At 38.4% G+C, this 22782-nt stretch overlaps 1 protein-coding gene across 2 annotated transcripts in view; it reads right to left on the minus strand.

Moving 5' to 3' along the window:
- The window catches only part of LOC124168917 (thrombospondin type-1 domain-containing protein 4-like), a 351906-nt gene that overhangs the window by 19121 nt on the left and 310003 nt on the right, over positions 1-22782 (minus strand). For both annotated transcript variants that reach the window (XM_046547306.1, XM_046547308.1), the window contains 7 exons: positions 21521-21647; positions 19540-19591; positions 15691-15908; positions 14057-14231; positions 10699-10915; positions 3053-3286; positions 969-1157 (listed from right to left, as the gene is read on the minus strand). In XM_046547306.1, coding sequence (XP_046403262.1) covers positions 969-1157; positions 3053-3286; positions 10699-10915; positions 14057-14231; positions 15691-15908; positions 19540-19591; positions 21521-21647 — 1212 coding nt within the window. The remainder of the gene's footprint in view (positions 1-968; positions 1158-3052; positions 3287-10698; positions 10916-14056; positions 14232-15690; positions 15909-19539; positions 19592-21520; positions 21648-22782) is intronic.

Here is a 22782-nt window from a genome sequence, read left to right on the forward strand (position 1 = left end):
TTTTGATAAGATGGTTACATCATCTGCATATAATACACACTTATTATCTTGGGTTACAATTTTATTAGGTAGGTCATTGATGAATATTAGAATATGTAAAAGAAGATTAGCTATATGTAAACGAAGTATTGGTTTCCCAAAAGTATACCAAGTGCTAAATGTGAAAAATATTATTATACATATATTCGTAGAAACAAGGTGCATGTATACCGCTACATTGTTCTTATCAGTTCAGTCAATTTTATAATTTATTTAACTTGATGGCTATAATGTGGTAGTATTATTACCTTTCCGCTGTGTTACTGTGCATTTTAAAATGGCTTGTGTGAGGTCGTCTCCCTTAATATCCATTGTAACGTAGATGCTTTAATCGAAGTGATCAGCAGACGATATTTGGCCGCCATGTTTTTCTGGGGTGTAGGGCTGGTTCGGGTACTCTACATCAAGTAGGGCCTGTTTAGTTCCAAAAACGGCCATGTGTAGGGCGAGATCAGTTAATGTAGGGGCTGTCGGTTGGCCCTACAGGGTCGACTAAGAGTACGGGCCTAAGTCTACAGGATGCTGATGTTTTGTTTTCAATTTGCTTTGCTCATATTGGAAAACTATGTACTTATTTTATTAGGTTATTTATGTGGGGCTTCAATTGAATACTTCAATTGAATGATGCTCATAGTAAAATTCATTGTTAGTTACTGGCAGACATTATGAAATATTACTATGCCCAACAAAAAATGAAGTCTTGGATGGTAGATGCCCCTGGGCTGGTCATCTCCTCAGCAGATGTATTGTGGCCACGAGGTTAAATACGTATTTTGGTGAATATTTGTGCCTGCTTGGAAATTAATTTTCACTCATTGGTGACATAAAGACTGATAACTGGGTAGCCAGCGTGCGCTTCACTCCGTTTAAAAAGAGGTACCATAGGATTTTTACTGTCAGCACTCATGCCTGCCACTTGGTACACGTACCTTACTCCACGGTCCGGCAAACCAAGAGCCCGTTCTGTGGGGGCAGTCTTCGTTGGACGAGGAGCATGCCATGGACTCGGGTGGTCGTGTCGAGGGATCGCATGAACCTGAGCCAGGGATCTCATTGGCTCCCGCTCCAGAGCAGTGAACATGGCGAGTCCTCACCCCAGATCCACACTCGGATGAGCACTGAAAAAAGATATCAAACTCACATTAATTAATTGCATGGGGAAAAATATGCCTTGTTTTGCCATAGGAAACACAAAAAGACAATTATCCAAATTTATATAAAAATAAATGTTTAGGACAGGAAACATAAAAAACAGAAATATAGAGACATTATTAAAAGTAATTTGTTGGTAATGTTGAGCTTTGGATGACTACTAGCATAGTGCATGAAATTCATCCACTGAGCAAAATGGTTTATTTAGGAGAAACACTTGCATCGGAATGAATTTGATGAGGAAAATTTGAGGCATGGAGGGATCATGTTAAAAAATTTGGCATCCTGGCGGTATAGTCTCTCTCACTATACAATTTTGATACTCTCGCCTCAACAGGAGAATCACTTATGCTTTGAGCATGAGTTGTGCTCATGAATATCAAGATTCTGCTCATAAGTATTTAAATTTATAATTTGAGAAAATTGTAAGCATGTAGAGCAGATAGGGGCATAATTTGAGCTCAAGAGAGTGAGTTGTATGGGACTCCACGAAAGAACTAGTCTTGGCCCGGCACCATGCCACGTAGTTGGGTCTCGCACAAATTTCCCGGTAGCAACTGCTGCGGGACGTATATCTGTGATCACGGAGCGTGGTCACGCACAACGTGGCTTGGATAACAGGAACACGGTGCTCTCGTGAATGCAGCTAATGCGCGATCGCTTCAATTTTACGAATGGGGATTCTAAGGGAAATAATAAGCCAGGTGTATCCGTGGCATTAATGCAATAATTCTGATGATTTTGCGCCCGATTTTATTTTTTTACAAAGACCCCAGAAAATATTGAGCGAGAGTGAAAATCATGCGCAGATAATCCACAACACAGATATACCGCAACCGGACAATCCGGAGTCTGCTGTATATGGAGGGCAGTCACTGCAATAGAAAGGAATTAGGGGTTGAGCAGAAGTAACGAAAACCCTGCCTTTGGCTAAGAGCCTGAGCCTTTGAAGCCTTCTTAACTTTACTGTACTTCACCCACTCCCTCTGCCAATTAGCGTTGTTCTGCATTAGCTCTGCTCTGAATTAATGCTGTTTATATTTTGCAACCCAGTTCCATCTTAACAGCCTCCTGCTCAACATTACTGCTCTTGAAAATTCCATCATGCACTGGGATTGCCTCAATTAGAATTGCTCAACTCAACCATTAGTTGTTGCACCAAAGACGCGATTGAGCTGTCCCAGGGAAGCATGATCACCCTAACCAGCCAGTTCACACAACAATAATTATTTTGCGCCAATGAATGTGTTGAGTGTGTAGTGTGGTGTTTGTGTAAACAAAAACTTAAATCTAATACATTTTTTTTTTGCATGAGCATTTTATTTTATTATTATTATTATTATTTTTACCATTATATGCCTATTATTATTATTTTTCGCAAGTTTATTTTGTTTCTGAACAGAAAATCTGTGATTTAAAACTTTTAATGCTGAATGTGCACAAATTCATTTTATTTTTCAACTAGTAACATTTATTGCTTGAAATTCTGTGATATATATATATATGCACACTTAAACATGCAATATTTTCACTTTGCTACTTTTGTAATTCTACCTCCTCATTGTATGTGTCTGTGTTTTTTTATAAAAATATATTTCCTATTTATTATAAATTATTTCAAATTAAACATATTTAATTTAAATTTCATCTGAACGTGCGCAACTTGTGATTGAGTCTCCTCAAGGACGAATTCATCTCCATGACTCTCAGCAACTTGATGCATTTAATAGCACTCTTTCAATTAGTGCTAACATTTCATGTAAAATATGGAGTGGGGAGCACTGATTACTTTAAGTGATCCAAGTTTAAGCTTAAGTGTCAGAAAGGGATACCGTGATCTAGAGGGTGAGTAGGTGCCGACCTTGGTGGACCATTCAGTGAAGAACCACGTGTCTTTGGTGCACGATCCCATGTCGCAGGCCTCTTCCTCAGGGGGGCGCTCTTCTGGCGGGCAGTCCTCACCCCCCTCCAGCACCTCGTTGCCATCCTCTGAGTCGTAGTCGTCGTTGTCGTCGTCATCGTTGGCGCCATCTCCCCCGGGATACGTGCACCTCACGTCCCTCCTCCTCACACCCTCTCCACAAGACACCGAACACTGCAAACATGTCCACAGAATATTACAGTAAAACCACTATGTAGTGAACCTCTTTATATCATATACCTCCATACTTCATACCACCCCTACGGTCCCGTCAGATTTACATGTAAATGTATAGGCAAACCTCTATGTAGTGAACCTCTTTATCTCATAAAACCTCCTTTTATCATACCAAGGAGATACCCCTGAGACAGCCTAACTACCTCTGCAAATAGGGTGGTTTCCTATTATTTTTTATTGCCTAAATCGAAATATTATTACTCCTGGACTATGCATTTCATGGTTTTAGATTTTTAAATGACCATATCTATTTTTTGCGATTAAATGAAAAGTGAAAATTTTCAAGCGCACGAAAATGCGACGGCTAAGTAGGAATGATGGGAAACGTCATTCTGGTTCTGGCTGTCGGCATGTGAGGCCACGTTGGTGCAAGGCTATGAGCGCCGATACGATGCAGGCTGCTAGCAGGTAGCAGAATACCCTGCTAGCAGGTAGCACTTGGCTAAAATGAGGATTATTAATACCCTATCAAACGAAGGAAACTTTCCGAACTTAGGTAATTTTAATGGGTGACCATAAAGAGGTGTTTCCCTGAGCTCTGTGTCTCATTGGTAATCTCAGACGATGTAAAACTCCTATCTACTCATATAGGAACTACGTCCCTGTGATGTCACGTGGAGTGGCATCGCATGGGTGCTAATCTGGCCTTTTTCAAATGCGGTTAAAATTGACCATTAGCATTCATCTAAATTGGGATTTCTAAAATCAAATAATTTGTATATTATGGATACACTAATGGTGGGTAACGAATCGCAATCAATGCCTTTCGTTTTTATGCGTTGCGTTGATGAAGGAAACTATCCTATTGCACCGAGACAACTAGAGACAATTAATGCACCCACAATTATGTACATGGAATGACATTTTCAATGATAAATGTTTCACCTGTATGTTTTTTTCTTATACAATTTTAATTATGCTGTAATTTTCATGTTAATCATTAGTTGTGGCCATTTTGAGAGCATACCTAACAGTAAATGAAAAAAAAAGTTATTCAACTATGCTAATCATTTTAAGTGACTGTTGAATTAAGAGAGATAACATTGCTTTCGCTCAAATCTTGGTAAAAATCATGTGATAGCACTCGCTTTCTGTAATTATTGAATAATAACTATATATTCACTAATGCATGCACGTTTGTTTTAACACAATGGTTTAAAAGACGGTAGTGCCTTTCATTTCCGAAGGATATGAAAAAATGGTGCCTATCACTGAAACCTCTCTAGAGTGAACCTCCATACATCAAATTGCCCAAATTTTGGTCCCCTCCATTACAATGTAAAGAGGTTTTACTCTATTAGGATAACTCAGCAAACAGCCATTATTATGCAAGTCATTGCACACACACATTCGGGCATCAACTAAAATCAAGAGCGTAGCCAGGACAATGTGTTGGGGGTCACGAACGACCCAGGAGAGAGGTGGTGGAACCACTTCTGGGGAAAATATGAACATTTTTATCCCTAGGAATCACATTTTATGCTATTTCGCCACTTAAAATTACAAAATGAATGGATCGTCAGGAAGCTGTTTTGCTAAAACACATTGGTGGAGTACAATAAATTTGTTTTATAGGTTAATATTTTTCTGCTAAAATTAATTGGTTTTATGGGGGTATGTGCCCCTTGGGGCCCCCCATGGCTATGCCACTGACTAATATTCACCACTCGACACACATGGCATTTGGATGCAATGCATAAATGTCCAGAGTACGAAATCACTGGAGTGAAGAACCCAAAAAGATGTTGTTTTAATAAAATTATTGTCTTCCTGTGAATGTATATGATATATATTTTGTTTTACTGTTGTATTCACTGTTAAATGTATTATAAGCTAAATAAAAAAAATTAACTTTATTATGAAAATTAGTCAAAAAACATGAAATACTTGTAAAAATTGTATTTGCAATGCAAAATAAGAATTACAAAAGTACCGACAATAGTACAGGCATCCCCCGAGTTACGTAAGAGATGCGTTCCGGCAGACTCTGCGTAAGTCGAAATTTACGTAAGTCGAACCTTTTCGTTAGTGCTTCAGAGATTGCGATCGGCGCGGTGAAATTCTCAGCGGAGAAATGCGCGGTAAATTCTCGGTGAAGTTTCATTCAATTCACTGCGATATTCATGAACTCTACCGCGTATTCTTACGTTATTAGATACAAAATCGATAAACATTAATATAGTCTGAGAGTTGCATCTCGAGCATTGCCAATCAAAATGCGTAATATTATTCCCAGAGTTGACATCGCGTGGATTCAGGAAAGTGCGGTATCTCAACGCTACATTACTAAACTGAATACTTAAATTGATTCATTATGTTATACAGTGATCTAAGGCCCCAAAGAATGCATTGTCTACCTACCTATAATCATTATATCTTCTGCCTTTTATATATTACGTTGATCGATGAATCTGGTGGTTTCACTGTCACAGTTAATACACGTAGGAGTGTCTAGGATTACGAGCAAATAACACACAAAAAATACCAGTAACTTACTATATTCTTAGATTCACGCACATACACTCAATCTTTCACGCACGGAAACATACTGTCATTCTCTCAAATCTCAATAAAATAATGTGAAAATATCATCATTTGAATATTTACTTCGCTGGAAACATCGAAGAGTATTTCCAAAGCACGAAGCTAATTAAAAGTGAGCATTTATTCAGCCAACTCCGTCATAAACGTGCAACAAAGTTAGTGGGGAAAGCTATCAATGACGCAATATTAATTCATTTACTGTTGCACACAATATGAGAGAACAAGAAAATGCAGCTTAATAAAATTTTCCGCCAGAAGCATGTAAACAATTACGCAATTAGTATCATGTGTCAACTTTTTCTTAACTTTTTCGCGGCGTTCATTGCCAACACTCAAATTTCAATACCGTTACGTGGTTACTAAACAATTCTTTTCCGCGTTAGAGATTTCTGCTTGAACTTCATTTTCTTTTAATTCCATAGATTTCCAAACTTAAGGATACAATTTTAAAATCGTTGAAAGTCTGAGTTCGGGTGTGCATGCTGTATAACAAGTTGTATCGTACAGGAATGAGCGCAACCACATCCATCGCTAGAACTGCAAATTTTCACGTTGATTGTTGGCTTGGGATTTATAAGCGATTTTTCTACATAAATTAATGAAAATTCTTTCGAGGAATGACAAAAATGGGTCACTTTGTTATTTGTAGCATGTAAAAAACTCGATAACTATTCGATATTTTTTCTACCATAGGTTGTACGAGCGAATATATATTTCTTCCTGCTCGCATTCGAAAATTAACGTAATCATTTTAAATACGGTTATCGCTTACATAAGTACGGATTTACGTAAGTCGAGACATACGTAACTCGGGGGATGCCTGTACTTGCATTTTCCATACTGCTCACCTCTGGCCAGAGTACAACCACTTATACTGATATATATATGATCTGTCTGAACTTGGACTGTTCAGTGGAATCAATTTGTGAGTGCTCTGGTGCTATACTTAAAGTGAGAAACCAAACTCTTGCAATTTTCATTTATCGGCCTCCTGGAGGCAATTTTAGCATTTTTTTTTATATTTTAAATGATGTTCTTGTGTCTCTAATGGCCAGAAGACTGAATGGTATAATAATATTCGGTGATTTAAATGTTGATTTTCTAAAAGATTCCACTATGGAGAGTGACCTCATGAATTTGCTCTCCTCCTTTGGGCTGCAGGTTGTAAATTCAGAACCCACTAGAGTTACTGCAAATTGCCAGTCCCTCCTTGATTATTTTATCACGAACATCCCAGCCTCTAGGGTAAAATCAGAAACTATCAATACTGGCCTGTCTGACCACTTTGGCCTCTGTGTGCATGTTGATTTTGACACTCTTATCCCCAAGCCTCCCAATCGTCTTGTTGCTAAGAGAATTTTCTGTAAGAACTCCATGATGGATTTTGCTACCTCACTGGAGCAGGAATCTTGGGAGGACGTTATCTCGGCTGCAAACTGTGATGACAAATTTAGTGCTTTTTTCAATGTTTTTATCATGTATTTCAATGCCTCCTTTCCCACAAAAAAGTTAAACTGGGTATGGCTAATAGAAACTTTAAGATTATCTCACCTGAAATTGTTGCTCTATCTAAAAATATCCGGGAACTTCATCTTAAAAGTAAATTCACTGATCCTAATCTCAGGAAAACATACCAATCAGCCCATAAGGAATGCCGAACCCTCATAAACAACACCAGGAAATATAAAATTGAACCAACTATTAATAATTCAAACAATATTATTAAATCGACATGGAATGTCATTAAACATCTTACCACTGCCTCAAATGTCGAAATCAAAAATCCTCCCTCTATGAGCCTTGGAGGCATCAGTGTCTCGGAGCCTGAAGCGATTGCTGACTTGTTTAACACTCACTTCTGTAATGTTGCCACAAAACTCCTCAAAAAGGCAAACACACCGAATCCCCCACAAAAGCACTTCCATCAACCTATGTTCCTTTTTCCCACAACTCAGGCAGAAATTATAAAAACTATCAACTCTTTTGGTAATAAATTTTCTACTGGCCTGGATGACATCCCTATGCCAGTGTTGAAAGCTGTTGCACACATCATTGCACTACCCTTGGCTGATATCATAAACTCATCTTTCTCCTCTGGGTGCTTCCCTACAAATCTCAAATCTTCCCGAGTGATACCTGTTCACAAAAAAGGTTCTCACAAAAATGCAGATAACTACAGACCTATATCCATCCTTTCTGTTTTTTCGAAACTAATGGAAAAATTGTTCTTCACACGTATGTATGAATATTTGTCTTCAAAGAAGCTACTCCATGACAACCAACATGGTTTTCGGACGGGTAAATCCACTGCAACAGCCTCCTTTGAGCTCATAAACGAAATATGTACTACTAGGCCTAAACGACAAGCTACTAACCCTTGGAATCTTCTTTGACCTAAGTAAGGCTTTCGATCTCATTGACCACAACATTCTAAAAAATAAGCTCTGTGCTTTCGGCATCGTTGGTTTGCCCCTTAAGTGGATCATGTCCTATCTGAGTGAAAGGATGCAAGTTGTCTGCTATTCCATCAGTCACTCTACTGTTAAATCCAGTGCAATGAAACTCTCCTGTGGGGTACCCCAAGGGTCTCTCCTGGGACCGCTCCTATTCCTATTGTTCATCAATGACCTTCCAAACCACCTATCCCATGGCAAATTAATTCTCTATGCAGACGATACATCTGCTATCATCACAGCCGACAGTCCCCAAAACCTAATCCATCTCAGGAATATTACTGTCAACGAAATGCAACAATGGTGCAGCAAAAATAACCTCATGCTCAATGAAGAAAAAACAGTCTTCCTTCAATTTCTGCATAAGAGATCCAATAAGGTAGATCTCTTCCCAAGTAATAATAAAAATCCACACGGAAACAGCATAAGTACCTCTAAGTTCCTTGGACTTATCATTTCCGAGACCCGAGATTGGTCACATCATATTCAAGCAACAATCAGCAAAGTATCTGTAGGCACCTTCATGATCAGGATGTTAGCATCAGTTGTGTCTCTAGATACTTTGAAAAAGCTGTATTTCGCCAAAATACACACCCACTTATCTTATGGCATTTTGTTCTGGGGAAATTCAACTGCCTCAAGTAAAGCCTTTTCTGCACAAAAGCAAGCCATCAAGGCAATGTTTCAAGTCTCTATACGTACCCCAGGTAAACCTCTTTTTTCCAATACAAAAATCCTCACACTCCCTTCTTTATATATCTTGACATGTGCTTGCTTCATACACTCCAACCGGGACAAATTTCCTGCTAATGCCTCTTACCACAATTACTCTACCCGCTCTAGAAATAATATACACGCTCAACAATACTTAAGTTCTCTCTGCCTGAAAGGCCCCTACCACTCTGCCTCTACAATTTTTAATCACATCCCTGAGGAAATTAAATCCCTCTCTTCACCTGCTGTGTTTAAATGGAGGGTTAAAAATATTCTATTCAGAAAGTGCTACTACAGTGTCTCTGAATACCTCGAAGACTCTCATAAAGACATGTGATATTGAAATGTATTTTTGTACGGTTTTTTCCCTTTTCTGTATTTTTATTGTATATATATATACTTATGGTAAACACATCTCCTAATGTCTTTTGTTTTTTTATATTGCATCTTTTTTTGTATGCAAATCTTGACGTAGCCATGCATTGTATTTTGCCAACGGTGATAAATAAATATTATTATTATTACTATAATTTTTTTAGTTCATAATTATTATTTTACCCATTGCAGACATTACAAAATTGCAGGCGTTACTTTGCATTATTTTCTTACATTAAGTAAAGAATCTCAACTGACCGACTAACTGATTCACTCCCTCACCAGCGCAGAACCGAAACAACTTATAATAATGCCACAATATTTTCATGATATATTCCTTGTGCAATGTGTGCGCACTCTTAAAAAGGATTTTTGTGAGAAATAATATTTTGGAGTAGTTTTCACCCCCTCTATGTAATTTTTTAATTTCTGTAAATATAGCATTCAATTCCATTCTGATCCTTTTTTTGCTCTTTATTACATTATTTCCATCACAAAAATTCAAGCTGGAGGCATGCATCATCTTAAGAGCTGTCCCAAGTGGTTCACTGCCATTATGTTGGTGAATACCGTAAATGTCTGAATATATAGTCCCCCCTTTTTTTCCAAAAATGCCTGTGGTAAAAGTAAAGGGGTGAACTATATTCGAACGCATTTTTTTAACTTTTCCCGAAACTGAAGCCTCAAAATTAGGGGGGGGGACTATATTCAGAGGGGGACTATATTCAGAGGGGGACTATATTCGGAGAAATACGGTACATTGAGTGACGGAGTACAATAAATTTGTTTCATAGGTTAATATTTTTCTGCTAAAGTTAATTGGTTTTTTTGTGGGTATGTGCCCCTTGTGGCCTCCCATGGCTATACAATAAATTTGCCGATATCTCTGTGACCTGCATACAGCCTGTCTTACTCCTAATTGGCAATGATAGTGTATCAGTGTCTACAATAACCATGCCACCAACGTCTTACAAGGAAAGGTCACAATGAAAATGCAAAGCAACCTGGACTCAGTGCAACGGATTGTTTTGAGAAACAATTTTTAAGCAGCTTTCATTCTATCAATGTTAACTTTTTGACTCCCATTACGAAAGCACTGAATCCCATGCAGACTTTTTTTCTTTTGCTTTTTTAAGTTACTTACACTTGAAATATTTTGTTGAAACTTACGTCATTGCGGGGAAAAAGGAATATTGAGCTTGACTCTTCCCTTGTTATCTTTAAGCTATGTATTTTCGTAGTCTTGTCCCAACGGACGCTCACCTCATTCCATTCGCTCGTGATCCATCGCCTCCTGTGGCACGCAACGGGTGGATTTGGACACCTGCGCGTCCTGGACATGGGCGGAGCAAGACAAGCCCCCTCGGTCACTCTCATGCGCAATGTCGCCGATATCTCCTGCTCGCACCAGATTTCCCTCGTCTGCGTGCCACCCTCTCCACAGCTAACGGAGCAAGGACCCCAATCACCAGCCACCCACCTGCAACAACAGGAAGAAAAGTTCAATCATTTAAAGTCATTATTTCATGCTAATTTTATACTTGAGCATTTTAACCCACGACCAATTGGATGTTGGTTGGCATGGGGTATTCGGCTACGGCAGAAATCTCTCAATCCCAGCGTGGGATGGTTTACACTCAATGTTATTTCAATTTAACATTGTTTTTATTGTTTTTCATTATACATATTGTGAAAATAGGTATGTACACATAATAGTAAGAAGAAAATATACTTGAAGCTCAATGGCACAACTTATAAAGTTTCTGCTCTTCTTCATGGCATAAAAAAATGGCACTTGAATGATTGTCGGTATAACATTATATTCTCTGTGAAATAGTGGATGTCTGACCATCTCTTTGATAAAACCGAATTTACAACCAAGTTTTATCATTCTTCACCCTCATTATTACTGCTATTCAAATGTTAAAATTTTTACAAGACATAGTGAATTAATTTGCTTTGTAATAATAAGAAAAATAAATAATTTACAGCAGGTTTTTCATAGGGGAAAAATGTTTGGTTATTATTTTGTTAAGTTCCTGAGGGTTTGGTCAAAATGGTTATCGCACAATTCCTGGCCTAAGCTTTGCTTTATTTATACATAAATCTTCAAGGTTGGTTAGCAGAAATAACAAAACAAACTGCGACAATATTTGAACACACACTTAAACCCAATGTACCACACAAACAGTCAGTTTGAAATATTATTTTGAAAACCAAATAAAAAATTGCCAATCATGAAGAGAGTATTAGCTGCAGTTAATGGACAAGATTTTCTCATTTAAAATTATAAAATAACAATAATAAAAACAATTACTAATTTTCATTGGAAAAAATAAATTTGTGTGGATTTTTGCTCGCATTTAATGAATTTCAATTTCAGTTCTTAGTTATAGTGACCACACTGAAGTCATGCTTTGTCACATCATAGACATCAATTTTGGTTTGTATGCTACCAACCATAGCATTCACGACCACTACACCAGGAACTCTAGCAATTTACGAGTAAAGTTCATCAAAACCAGTAAAACCAGCCTTTCCCCCCTTAACATGGGACTACACCCATGTCTCGTATAGCGCAATTTCGATTAGCGCAATTTCGATATAGCGCAAATTTGTTCCTCAGGGAAACATTGCAACGCAGTGTAGCCTAATCAAAAATCTTAAACGCTCTCGTGATAAAACGTGAACTTGCGCTAAGTACACACGAAATTGCTATCATTTTACGCATATTAATAGTATTGCTTGCTTCAAATCTTATAATTTGTTTATGTATTAATCGGAATCTATTGCTGTGCAATGGCCAAAAGCATTACTCGTCATGGGGTCCAGATAGTCGGCCTACCGAAGTAATTTATCTCGTCTCCTTAACAGAATGAGTTAATTTAGATCATAAATTAAGCGTGGGGCTAGTGGAAATGAGTTTTTTTAAGCAATACTGGTTGAGACGTAATTTTTGCCCTCATAGGTTATCGGGCGATTGACTTCCAGGTAGAGGGTCTACCCTAAAACCTTCAAGGTCATCGGTATTCACGGGGGAGAAATGGAGCGGTGGCCGAGTTGCGTATGAATAGCATCAACACATAAAAGGCTCCGCTACAGAGTCTCAAACACAATAGCTTCGTTCCCTCCCCGCAGTCGTAGCCCCTCTGCTTCTCAAGAATACAGTTCAGCAGTAGAAGGTGATTTCGATAGAGCCATGCAGAGTAAAAACCAAGAGAAAATGGCAAAAAATAGGAATGCGGGTAGAAAAATCAAGAATTTCTCAAGAAAAACCATAAATCTAGAAGAGAAATTGATATAGGTCAATTGCTTTGAAAATGGAGAACGTCAAAGCGATATTGCGCGGAAGTTTAAACGCACGATGCCTTATTCTGAATAAAGACGAAGTTAAAACATCAGTGACCTCAGCCGCACCAACTTCAACCAAGCGGTCTACACATACGGAAAGTTCATAATGAATCAGTACAAAAAGACGAGAGTGGTAATCGCTCCGAGACATTTAGTGAAAGCTCCGGTTGGTTCCAGAATTTAAACGGCAAGCAGGTATTTTCAGTGCGGCGATATCAGGTGAATCTGCAAGTGTTGATAGCGCAGTCCCCACAACATTTTCTGATGAACTCCAAGCTGTGATTGAAAGTGGCTCCTTTCCCCCTCAACCAGTTTTTGGTTTTGACGAGACGATATTGTTTTGGAAAAGAATGCAATCTCGTTCATTCATTTTCAGGGAAGGAAAACCCGGGTCAGGTTTCAAGGCATCTAAAGACTGTTTCAGGTAGCTGCTAATGACTCGGAGGACTTCAAATTAAAATGATTTATCATTCATAAACTCCGCTAGCTATGAAATGGCATTCAAAGTAGCATTTGCCTGTCATTTCGATGAGCGACAAAAGGGCCTGGGTGACACAATAGTTGTTTTTAGACTGGTTTGAAAAATCGTCAACTACCGGCAATGCATTACGAACCCCTGAGATAGCAGATGTTAGCCCACCCGCACGACAGGAGGGAATTTCAAAAGCTCGTAAGAATTTTTTTTAACGTGAATAAAAGTCTTCAAATGCGTGCATACTATCTTTAAAGATGTTTTAAACTATAAACATTTATATAAATAATGTTTTCTAAGGCTATTTATGGGAATATATATGTTTTAGAGGAAATTCAATACCCAAGACCTATGCTACCAGGAACGCATCCCTATCTTCCCAATGTTAAAACGCTCTCGTATAACGCAAATTCGTGTAGTGCAAAGACCCCAAGGAACGCATCCCTTGCGCTATACGAGACATGGGTGTACTACTATACAACAAGCTTCCTAGAAACATTAGGAGTGTGGAAAAAATGTCTAGTTTTAAAGCACTGAAATTTAAGGTGAAGCAGTTCTTTTTGATACATTTATTTTTTATTCTATTGAGGAATATTCAACTATGTAAATATGTTCTGTATGGTTAATGTTGTTATTATTTTTTTTAATGTCTTTTTTTTGTAACTAAACATTGACACATGAAGTATATCATGGAAAATGTATGTACTAAGATCTCCAGGCAAGTAAATATTATTATTATGCATAAAATGAAACGGCTGAATGAATGGGTAACACCCCTGATGATGGTGAGTTACTCACTCGGCTGGACAGGGCTTGATGTTGCACCGAACCACCGTCTCCTGAGGGGGTGAATTGGGGTCGCAGGCGCTGCCCTCCGCTGGGCTCTCTTGCAATGGTGCTGCTGACTGCGATGACCCACTCGTGGTGGCTGCACTGGTTTCCCTCACGCACGACATCACTGTTCGCCTCTTGCCTTGAAAAAGTTTTAGAGGGAAGGTCTAATTCAGTAAACATTTACATTAGACATATTCACATTGAAAGCATTAAGAATATGGAAAGGAAATACAGGGTGGAGAAAAGCATGCACCACAAAATTTCAACCCACGATAGCTGATGCCAGGAGGCACCAAAATGACAAATGGCGTTCAGATCAAAAATGCACCATTTTTAAAATTGAGAAACTATGAGCCAGTAGAGGATACAGATACATCTAAAGGGGGGGGGGGGGGGACGCACAAAAGATATCTTGAGCCACCTCTACTTTTTATCGTTATAAAAAAAAAGTATCATGGAAAGTTTTATTCAAACTGATTACACAAGACGATGCCATCTTGCGATGCATAAAGAGTTACAACTGTGGTTCTGCAATGTTGGGCAATGCAGGTAGCTCCGAGGGGGTGCACGCCCTCTGTGCCCCCCTTATGTATCCGCCACTGCTTTGAGCCAAGCATTACGATTGGCCGCGAGTTTGCCTGGTTGATGGATGCTTTTGACTTTGAATGCCTTTGTCCAGAACATCCAGAAACAGGGAAAACTCGTGGCCAATCGTAATGATTGCCTCAAAGTTTCTGAAGTTTAAAAATGGTGCATATTCCACCCCAACATTGTTTGTAATTTTTGTTCCTACCAGCATCAGCCATCCAATGTTAAAATTTCATGATATAATTTATCTCCACCCTGTATACGTAGAGACAAAAACTTTTTCCCCCCTTTGACTTGTCTTTTAAATTAAAGAAAAGAAAATTTAAAAAAGTACTTTAATGAGCTGATGACATCAACAGTTCTGATTCTTTTTCTTGTTGAAGCAGAAACTTTCATTTAGGGAGGGCATTGTTCACAAGAGTGTAAACAACAAGGAACCACAGGAGACCCAAGCACATGGCATAGAAGAGCAGCGTGAAAGTGATGACTAACTTGGCATGAATTTGTGAACTTCATCAACTTATCTGAGGAAGGCCAGCAATTTCCATCATAAATACCTCAAGAAATACACAACTGAAGGAGAAATGGGCTCTTTATTTTTCATGAATAGATTTGACAGTGAAATAGGTTTAAGACCGATATTTCAGATTACAGGTAAATAATCCCATTCTAAACCACATCAAACTGAATTTAACTGTAACTTATGATGCTTCACAATTATTAATAAAACGAAACACAAATCAATTTTGAAGATGAAAGGGTGGATAGGTTGATTTTTGGATTTTCAAAGTGACTACCAATTCCCACCATTTTTACTCAGAATAGAATAGAATAGTATAGTTATTCTAGCGTAGAATCCCCACCATTTACTTTTGAATCACTCAGGTTATTTTTATCAGTTACTTCATGTGATGTAGGCTTTACGATGGAACTATCTATTTTTAGTTTAGTTAAGAACCCAGTAGTGTCTTACAGCCAGTCTTTCATGCCAGAATATAGAATGTGCTCACCTCCGCCACAGCTCTTAGAGCAAGGAGTCATTTCGGAGACCCTCCACACAAAGTGATGTCCAGGGACCGAGGGGTTGTTGACGGGCGATGGGTGGTAGACGAGGTTCGATGGCTGGAAGGGGAGACCGTGCTCCACGTGGCTCTGTTGTCCCCTCTGCCCTGGACGCCCTTTCCTCCCTCGGTAGTGGTGGTTGCTAGTTCCTTGTGCTTCCATCAAGCTGCGGATATTTGCATGTTGAAAATGTAGAAGATCAAAGTAGTACATAGTAATGGGATGTTGTTAAGCGTTATAGGCAAGGTATGCGAGGATTATAGTCTATGGAGACACACACTGACGCGGAGCAGTGCAATTAATTTGGCAGTGCATTGGAGAAAAATGGGCACAGCAGCAAAAGACATTGGGAAGAGAGTTACATTAGTGAGGGGAGGAAGTTTATGAATAGACAGGGTTCCCACTCTAACTAAATTGTAAAATTCACAGTTCAGTTTCCAGGTTTTCACGGTGATAATTTCGTCAAATTCATGGTCTGTTGTTAAGCCATTTTAGGCAGAAATATTGATCACAAAACAATCATTGGCCGCACATCGACTAAAAACATAACAAACGCGACAGATGCCGTGAATGCAATCGCAGCAATGAAAGTGCTCTCTCTCTCTCTCTCTCTCTCTCTTATGACGTCACCTAACGTTGGCATGATTCAGTTCCTGCTAAGGGTTGTGAGTGGGAAAATGGAGGGAGCGGGTTGGCAGGGCCGTAAAGAAGTGTCTGAATTTTTAGCTAGGGTTAATGTCTTCCAATCACAGGCTCAAGGTCAATGCGTCGTCACAGCACACAGACTAATAATTGCATTTCAAATATAAGGGTGCAGATAAATAAATGCAAGGACAGTCCCTTGAAACATGATCGACGTATCGATTTTTCTTTTGATGTGTCAATCGTAGATCTACAATAAAGTTTGAGAGATTTTTGAGGTTTTATGACAAAATTCACGGCTATTACCATGTTTTTTCACAGTGGACAAAATTCACAGCTTATTCACAGTTTTAAAGTTTTCACGGTTGAGTGAGAACCCTGATAGAGGATCGAGCTGATGAGAGGACTGTGGTACAAGTGTTAAGAGAATGCAACAGAAGAGTTTGATCTGAAGTTCTTAACTGTATGGACATTTGTGAAGGAGTGCAAGAGACGACTGGAGGTGTTCGACATGTGGAGGATAATGGAGAAAGTGAAGTTGACAGAAAGAGGAGGAGGGACAATGAAGTGCTGGATATGGTGGGTGAGGAGAGGCGGCTTCTATAGATGAGATGAGGAGGAGACAGAGGGTTTTGAATGGAGCGAGCACTGAGTTGGGAGTGGATATAAAAAACCGTGCCACAGGGAAGAATGCATAGCAAGTAGGGGAGGGATAGGAGGAGAAAAGGATTAATGGATAGAATGAAAGGAAATTGCCATTATTGTGAGCTGGAGAGGGAAACTGTCCAAGTTGTGGTGAATGGAGAGAGTAAAATAGTAAAAGAAATCAAGTTTAGTAGTCTGTAAAATACTCCATACATACTGGTGGAATGTAGGATTGAAAAACAAGTTAAAAACCTATGGTTCCTGTAGAAAAATATTTCTGCACTATTTTATATCAAATCAAACGAATTCTTTTACTATATTTTACACAGTGCAACTTCAATTAAACGAGACCTCAGGGTGCTCAAAATAAACACTCGCTATAGCGAATTGTCATTTTACCGGTGGTGGAGCAAATAATAGCCAAAAACCTACCTAATTTTCCACACTTACCGTATTTCTCTGAATTTAGTCCCCCCCTAATTTTGTGGCTTCGGTTTCGGGGAAAAATACAAAAAAATGCATTTGAATATAGTCCCCTCTTTACTTTTACCATGGACAGTTTTGGAAAAAAAGGGAGGACTATAATCAGATATAAACGGTATATAGGAACAGGATTGTGGCTCAAAATATATGGTTTATATTAGCGTCATAGATGAAAATTTGGCAATAAAAAAAGGTATTTTAAGACAGAACAAGTTCTTTTTTTTTTTATATAATAACATTAAGTTATTCTTTCTTATTGATAATGGGAAAAAAAATGGATCGGAGTCCTTTCTTCCACGGCTTCAGGGTTTACACTGCAGGCATCACAAGCAATTACGAAGGGAAATAATGCTTTCGTGCTTTATATTAGTATAATCAACCTTCCAAACACTTGAGGTTCTTGGTTCTTAATCCATCACTAAAATACACCGCTTTAGCCTTAAGCATAGCCCCTTTCTCAGTAAGTAGTTCCCGCAGATTGAAGTGGGCAAAACCACCCCAGTAAAGCTCCTTCTAACTCTCCATGTTCTGCATTCCTAGAGTACTTTTACATTTTTAAATTGTGAAGTGCAAATAGGAAGATAAATTAATTACACTACTCTCGTATTGCTCTATTATTTTCATTTTCTCGCTTAGACATGTTTGTGTTTTTGGCCACAGTGTCTACCTTCAAAAGCTCCCTATTCATGTAACTCACAGATGTGCGTGTATGGTGTCAACTGCTTTCTGCTGCCCGAGGAACAAAAGAAGGTCGAGCATTCGCTGGTGTTAGTGCCACAATACTTTCACCAAAATGAACTACTTCTTTATCGAACAACAGTTTACCCCATGAATGAGACTGAGCACTCCACGTTAACTCCATTTATAATAGATCGCCAGCAATTACACAGATTAGGGACTCTTGCTGAAGGTTTTTCGGCAATGGAAGCTCTTGCCATGGCAAATGCCAACACCAAAAGGCCTCGTAAAAGCAAATTTTTTTACATGCTAATGAAAGGGTCAATTGATGGTGCTTCGGCTATCTCTCGTAATGGCGGGGATCTTGCAATAGCCCGTACTCACTTTAACTTACTTTAATCCGGTTCCACTGCGTACAAAAATTGAAAATTTGTAGAAATTTTGAAAAGATGTGGTAAAATGACTCGTTAAACTTCAAAGAATAAAAAAAAGTTTTCAGTTTTTCACTCTATAAGGGAACAGCATGCATTACTCAAGAAAATAACTGCAAACTAGCCTGTAAAATTTCTTTAACTAGTCCCATCCACATTTGCACAAAAAGTGAAAAAATTCCAGAGGAAAAATCAATTTCCATTTCGGCAAATGACACTTCCATTGTGAAATTTTTTAACTATGTTGCAGTTAGTGCTTTTATGTGAAAAAGTAATAATTTGACTTCTGTGATTCAGTCATTCCATTGAATTAAATTAAAATATAATTTTATAAGATACGATGGTTGCCCAGAAAGTAATGCACCGTATTTTTTTTCTTCGACATTTATTATTTGCTCGTAATGAGAATTGCACACACAAAAGAATGATGTTTCAACTACACACGCTGTATTTAAAAAAATGTAATCTATGTCCCATTCTATAGCCTTCCTTCAGCACAAAACAAGTTCATGCATGCCCTGTTGGTACCAATCCACGTTCCCTGACCACTGCAAATCTTAGAGCACCATCGAACCGTCATTTGATGTCCTTGTACTTTGAGCCCAGCAACTAACCTTAATCCTATTGACAGCAGATACTCCATAGACTTTGCAGAAATGCTTTTGAGCATTCCTTACTGTTTATTTCTCTGCAGTGAGAAATTCAATGATGGCACGCTACTTGCAATGAACATCACTCACAGATGCCATTATGAAATTGTCCTGCATCTAAGCTATCTGTCATAGGAGGCAGAAATTTTGCACGGGCACCCATGAAACTTCAGACAATGCATACGTAATGTTTCGAATTCACACCATTGTTGTCGGCTGAGAAAAATTGTGGTGCATAACTTCCTGAGCAACCCTCATATTTGATTACCTCGGCCTTGCAGTTGCTTCTCCAGGTAGAACTCTGTTAGATCCATCATATTCTGCACATAGAAAGAAGATTAGAGTAGTTTTTAGACAAGTGATTTGTTAGCATGCTTTGGCCAGTTATCTGCCAAATGTTTTATTATTGTAAAAATATTTCCCTTGTTTACTTATCAGGATTGCTCAGTGATTCTAATCATGGGAAAAAAGATGATTTTTTTTTCAATCCCAAACTCGCTATAATGGATCATTGAGACGTGGTACAATGGATCAGTGAGACCATTTCAACAGTAAATAGGAATTCTTGAAAATATTTCACAGGTTATGGTCATTTTAGACAGACAGATACCTACTTAGAATTTACACTAATCTCATTGATTTCTCTCCTGTATTTCCTTGTCTGTATGCATTTAAAATTATTAAGACAAATCTTTAACCTGCCGACTGTGATATTCTGTGATTCGGTTTTTGAATGCAATGAACATAATTTGACCATAAGTTCAACGTCAAATTCATGAATATGCATTAATATGTTCTTTCATGCGTCAAAATAAAATGCCAACCTTAAAAAATTGTATACTATCTCCCCAATTTTTTGAAAAATTTCAAACTCTAGGGGTCTGGCAGCAGCAGGACTTTACATTTCCCCATTTGGAGCAAAAATTCTGATTTGAGACCCTGATATCTTTCCACAACTTTCATCATCAAAGAGAAAGCCACATCATCAAAGCTGGTTGTCTCCTACAGGAATATATGGCACGCAGTTGCACTGAGGGAAATATTTTTGGGTGGGGTTGGAAACCCCCCCAGCTATCTGCCTGCTTCCAAATTCTAGTTTCCTTTTTCATAATTATAATATTTAGTTGCAAACAAAATATTTACAAGGATCACACACAATTTTCAACCTTTGGCACACATACTTTAATACACAATACTACTAAGTTATAATATTCATTCCTCTTTAACACTGGAAGCTATTAACTAGAGGAACCGAATTTTTGTAAATGGCAAAATCTCTGAGTTCAGTTGAACGATTTTTATTTAAATGGATAAGAAATTGACTTCATGGAATTGCTATTATTACCATACATAGGATTAGTTATTATGACTTATCACAACTATGGATATGAATATTGTTACAATTAACAGTACTTGTAATTGCGATTTGTGAAAATTCAGTGCCGTTAATAATAAGCAGTGTTGATAAGTGATGGGATTACTTGTAACGATTATTTTTTAAGAAATGTCAATTTCTAATAGTAATTTACTCCTTCGAGTGGAAGAGGAATCGTTACTTTTGTTGAAATTGTTACTAGCTTGCAATCGATGATTACTTTCGATTAATCGATGATATAACTGATCATAGGCGGATCCAGGGGGGGGGGCACGGGGGCACGTGCCCCCCCCAGACCCTTAAAATTATGATAGATTTTTAATACCGTCCCATTATAATTTCGTTCGTTTGGTATAACAAGGTATCCTTGTGCCCCCCCCCTGAACAAAATCCTGGGTACGGCGTTGCTTGTGCCCCTCCCAGAAAGAAATCCTGGATCCGCCCCTGTAACTGATTTACCAAAGCCTGAAGAAAAACTTCGAGTCCCTGAGTACCATCATTTGCTTGTTTAGGTTCAGCCACCCTTTTGTTATAGCCTTCATAAGATGGGTACAAAGTAAGACACCCCCTGCGTTGTTACACCACTTATAATTTTATGTATCGCAAGTGAAACTGCAACTTTAGTAATTTCAATGACTCAATTATTCCACATTTGTACTGCAATATTTCACAGTTGCCAGGTGGTCTCTAGAGTGGATGATATTACAAAAAGGAATTGTTACTGTTATTTTACAGATAACTTTTAAAAATCAGAAATTTCTACTCATGATTGATAACTTTTTTAACCAAGTACATAACTGGAATTGAGCCCAGTCACTTTTTCTCAGTACTTTTACCAGCTACTAAAAATAACTTTTTATAAAAAACGACTTACCAGAGGGTCCTTGTGACCCAGGTGGAAGACTTGCATACACCATTGGTCCAGGAACGGCAGTTTTTGGAGTTAGAGGCAGGAAATATTGGTACCGTATGCCTGGATTAGGATTTGGATGAGGCACTACCTGTAATGAAAGTAAAAGAAGCAGGCGACATGTATTGGAATGAAATCCTATAAGTATTAAAAGAAAATAGAGATGGCACTTTTCCACAGGTTTATTTAGAGTACGACGCGTTTCAACCATTAGGTCATAATCAAGTACAAAATCATTACAAGTTACATTAACATCCATTACAACCATTCACAGCAATCATTACAACCGTTGGGTCATTATCAAGTACAAGTCATATTCTCTATATTCTTTTAATACTTACTACCTGTAATCATTACAAGAGCGTCAGATGAAATACAAAAATGCCCCCGATTAAAACATACACATGGAAAAACTAATACTTTGCACTCAAAAATAAAAGTATACAAACATTTTCTGAAATGTTATTTGAACCCAAAGTAAGACGCACTTGAGTTGTTGTGAGTGTGACATAAGAAATTTTGTTCACTCATAGTGCCTATACATGAGACATATCGAAGAAGGATTTGGTTCTTTCCCAGCGAATGCTGTTGATGAAATCTTCTCGGGAAATCAGCCGGGTGATGATGGCCATTGCTGCCAACGTTTCGATGGCCTTCTCTGCCATCGTCTTCAGGGCGAAGACGATGGCAGAGAAGGCCATCGAAACGTTGGCAGCAATGGCCATCATCACCCGGCTGATTTCCCGAGAAGATTTCATCAATGAGACATATCGATTAAGTAAGCACTGTATGGTTATTTCTCTGCTGTGGCACTGGTGTCAGTGATCCGCCTATTTGCACTTTTATCCTGTTCGTTGGCTACAATTTACACTAATCTCAGTGATTTCTCTTCTGAGTTTCTTTGTATGTATGAATTTAAAATAATTAAAACAACTCCTTAATCTTCTGACTGTGATATTCTCTCTGTTATTAAATTTTTGAATGCAAGGAACATAATTCTGCCCAAAATTCAGTGTCAAATTCATGAATACATGTGTGTTTGTATGAATAGGCAGATTTACAGGGGGGGGGGGGGGGGGGGGGGCGAAGGGAGTTTGCCCCCAAGATGCCTAAAAAATAGACAAAATTTTTTACACGGTTATCATTACGTTCGTTGACTTTGTATATTACGGAGACCCAATCATTGCATTTCATATTAATAACTTTCATATTAAAATAAAGAGGAT

The sequence above is a fragment of the Ischnura elegans genome, chromosome 12 (assembly GCF_921293095.1).
Source record: "Ischnura elegans chromosome 12, ioIscEleg1.1, whole genome shotgun sequence".
Classification (NCBI taxonomy): Eukaryota; Metazoa; Arthropoda; class Insecta; order Odonata; family Coenagrionidae; genus Ischnura; species Ischnura elegans.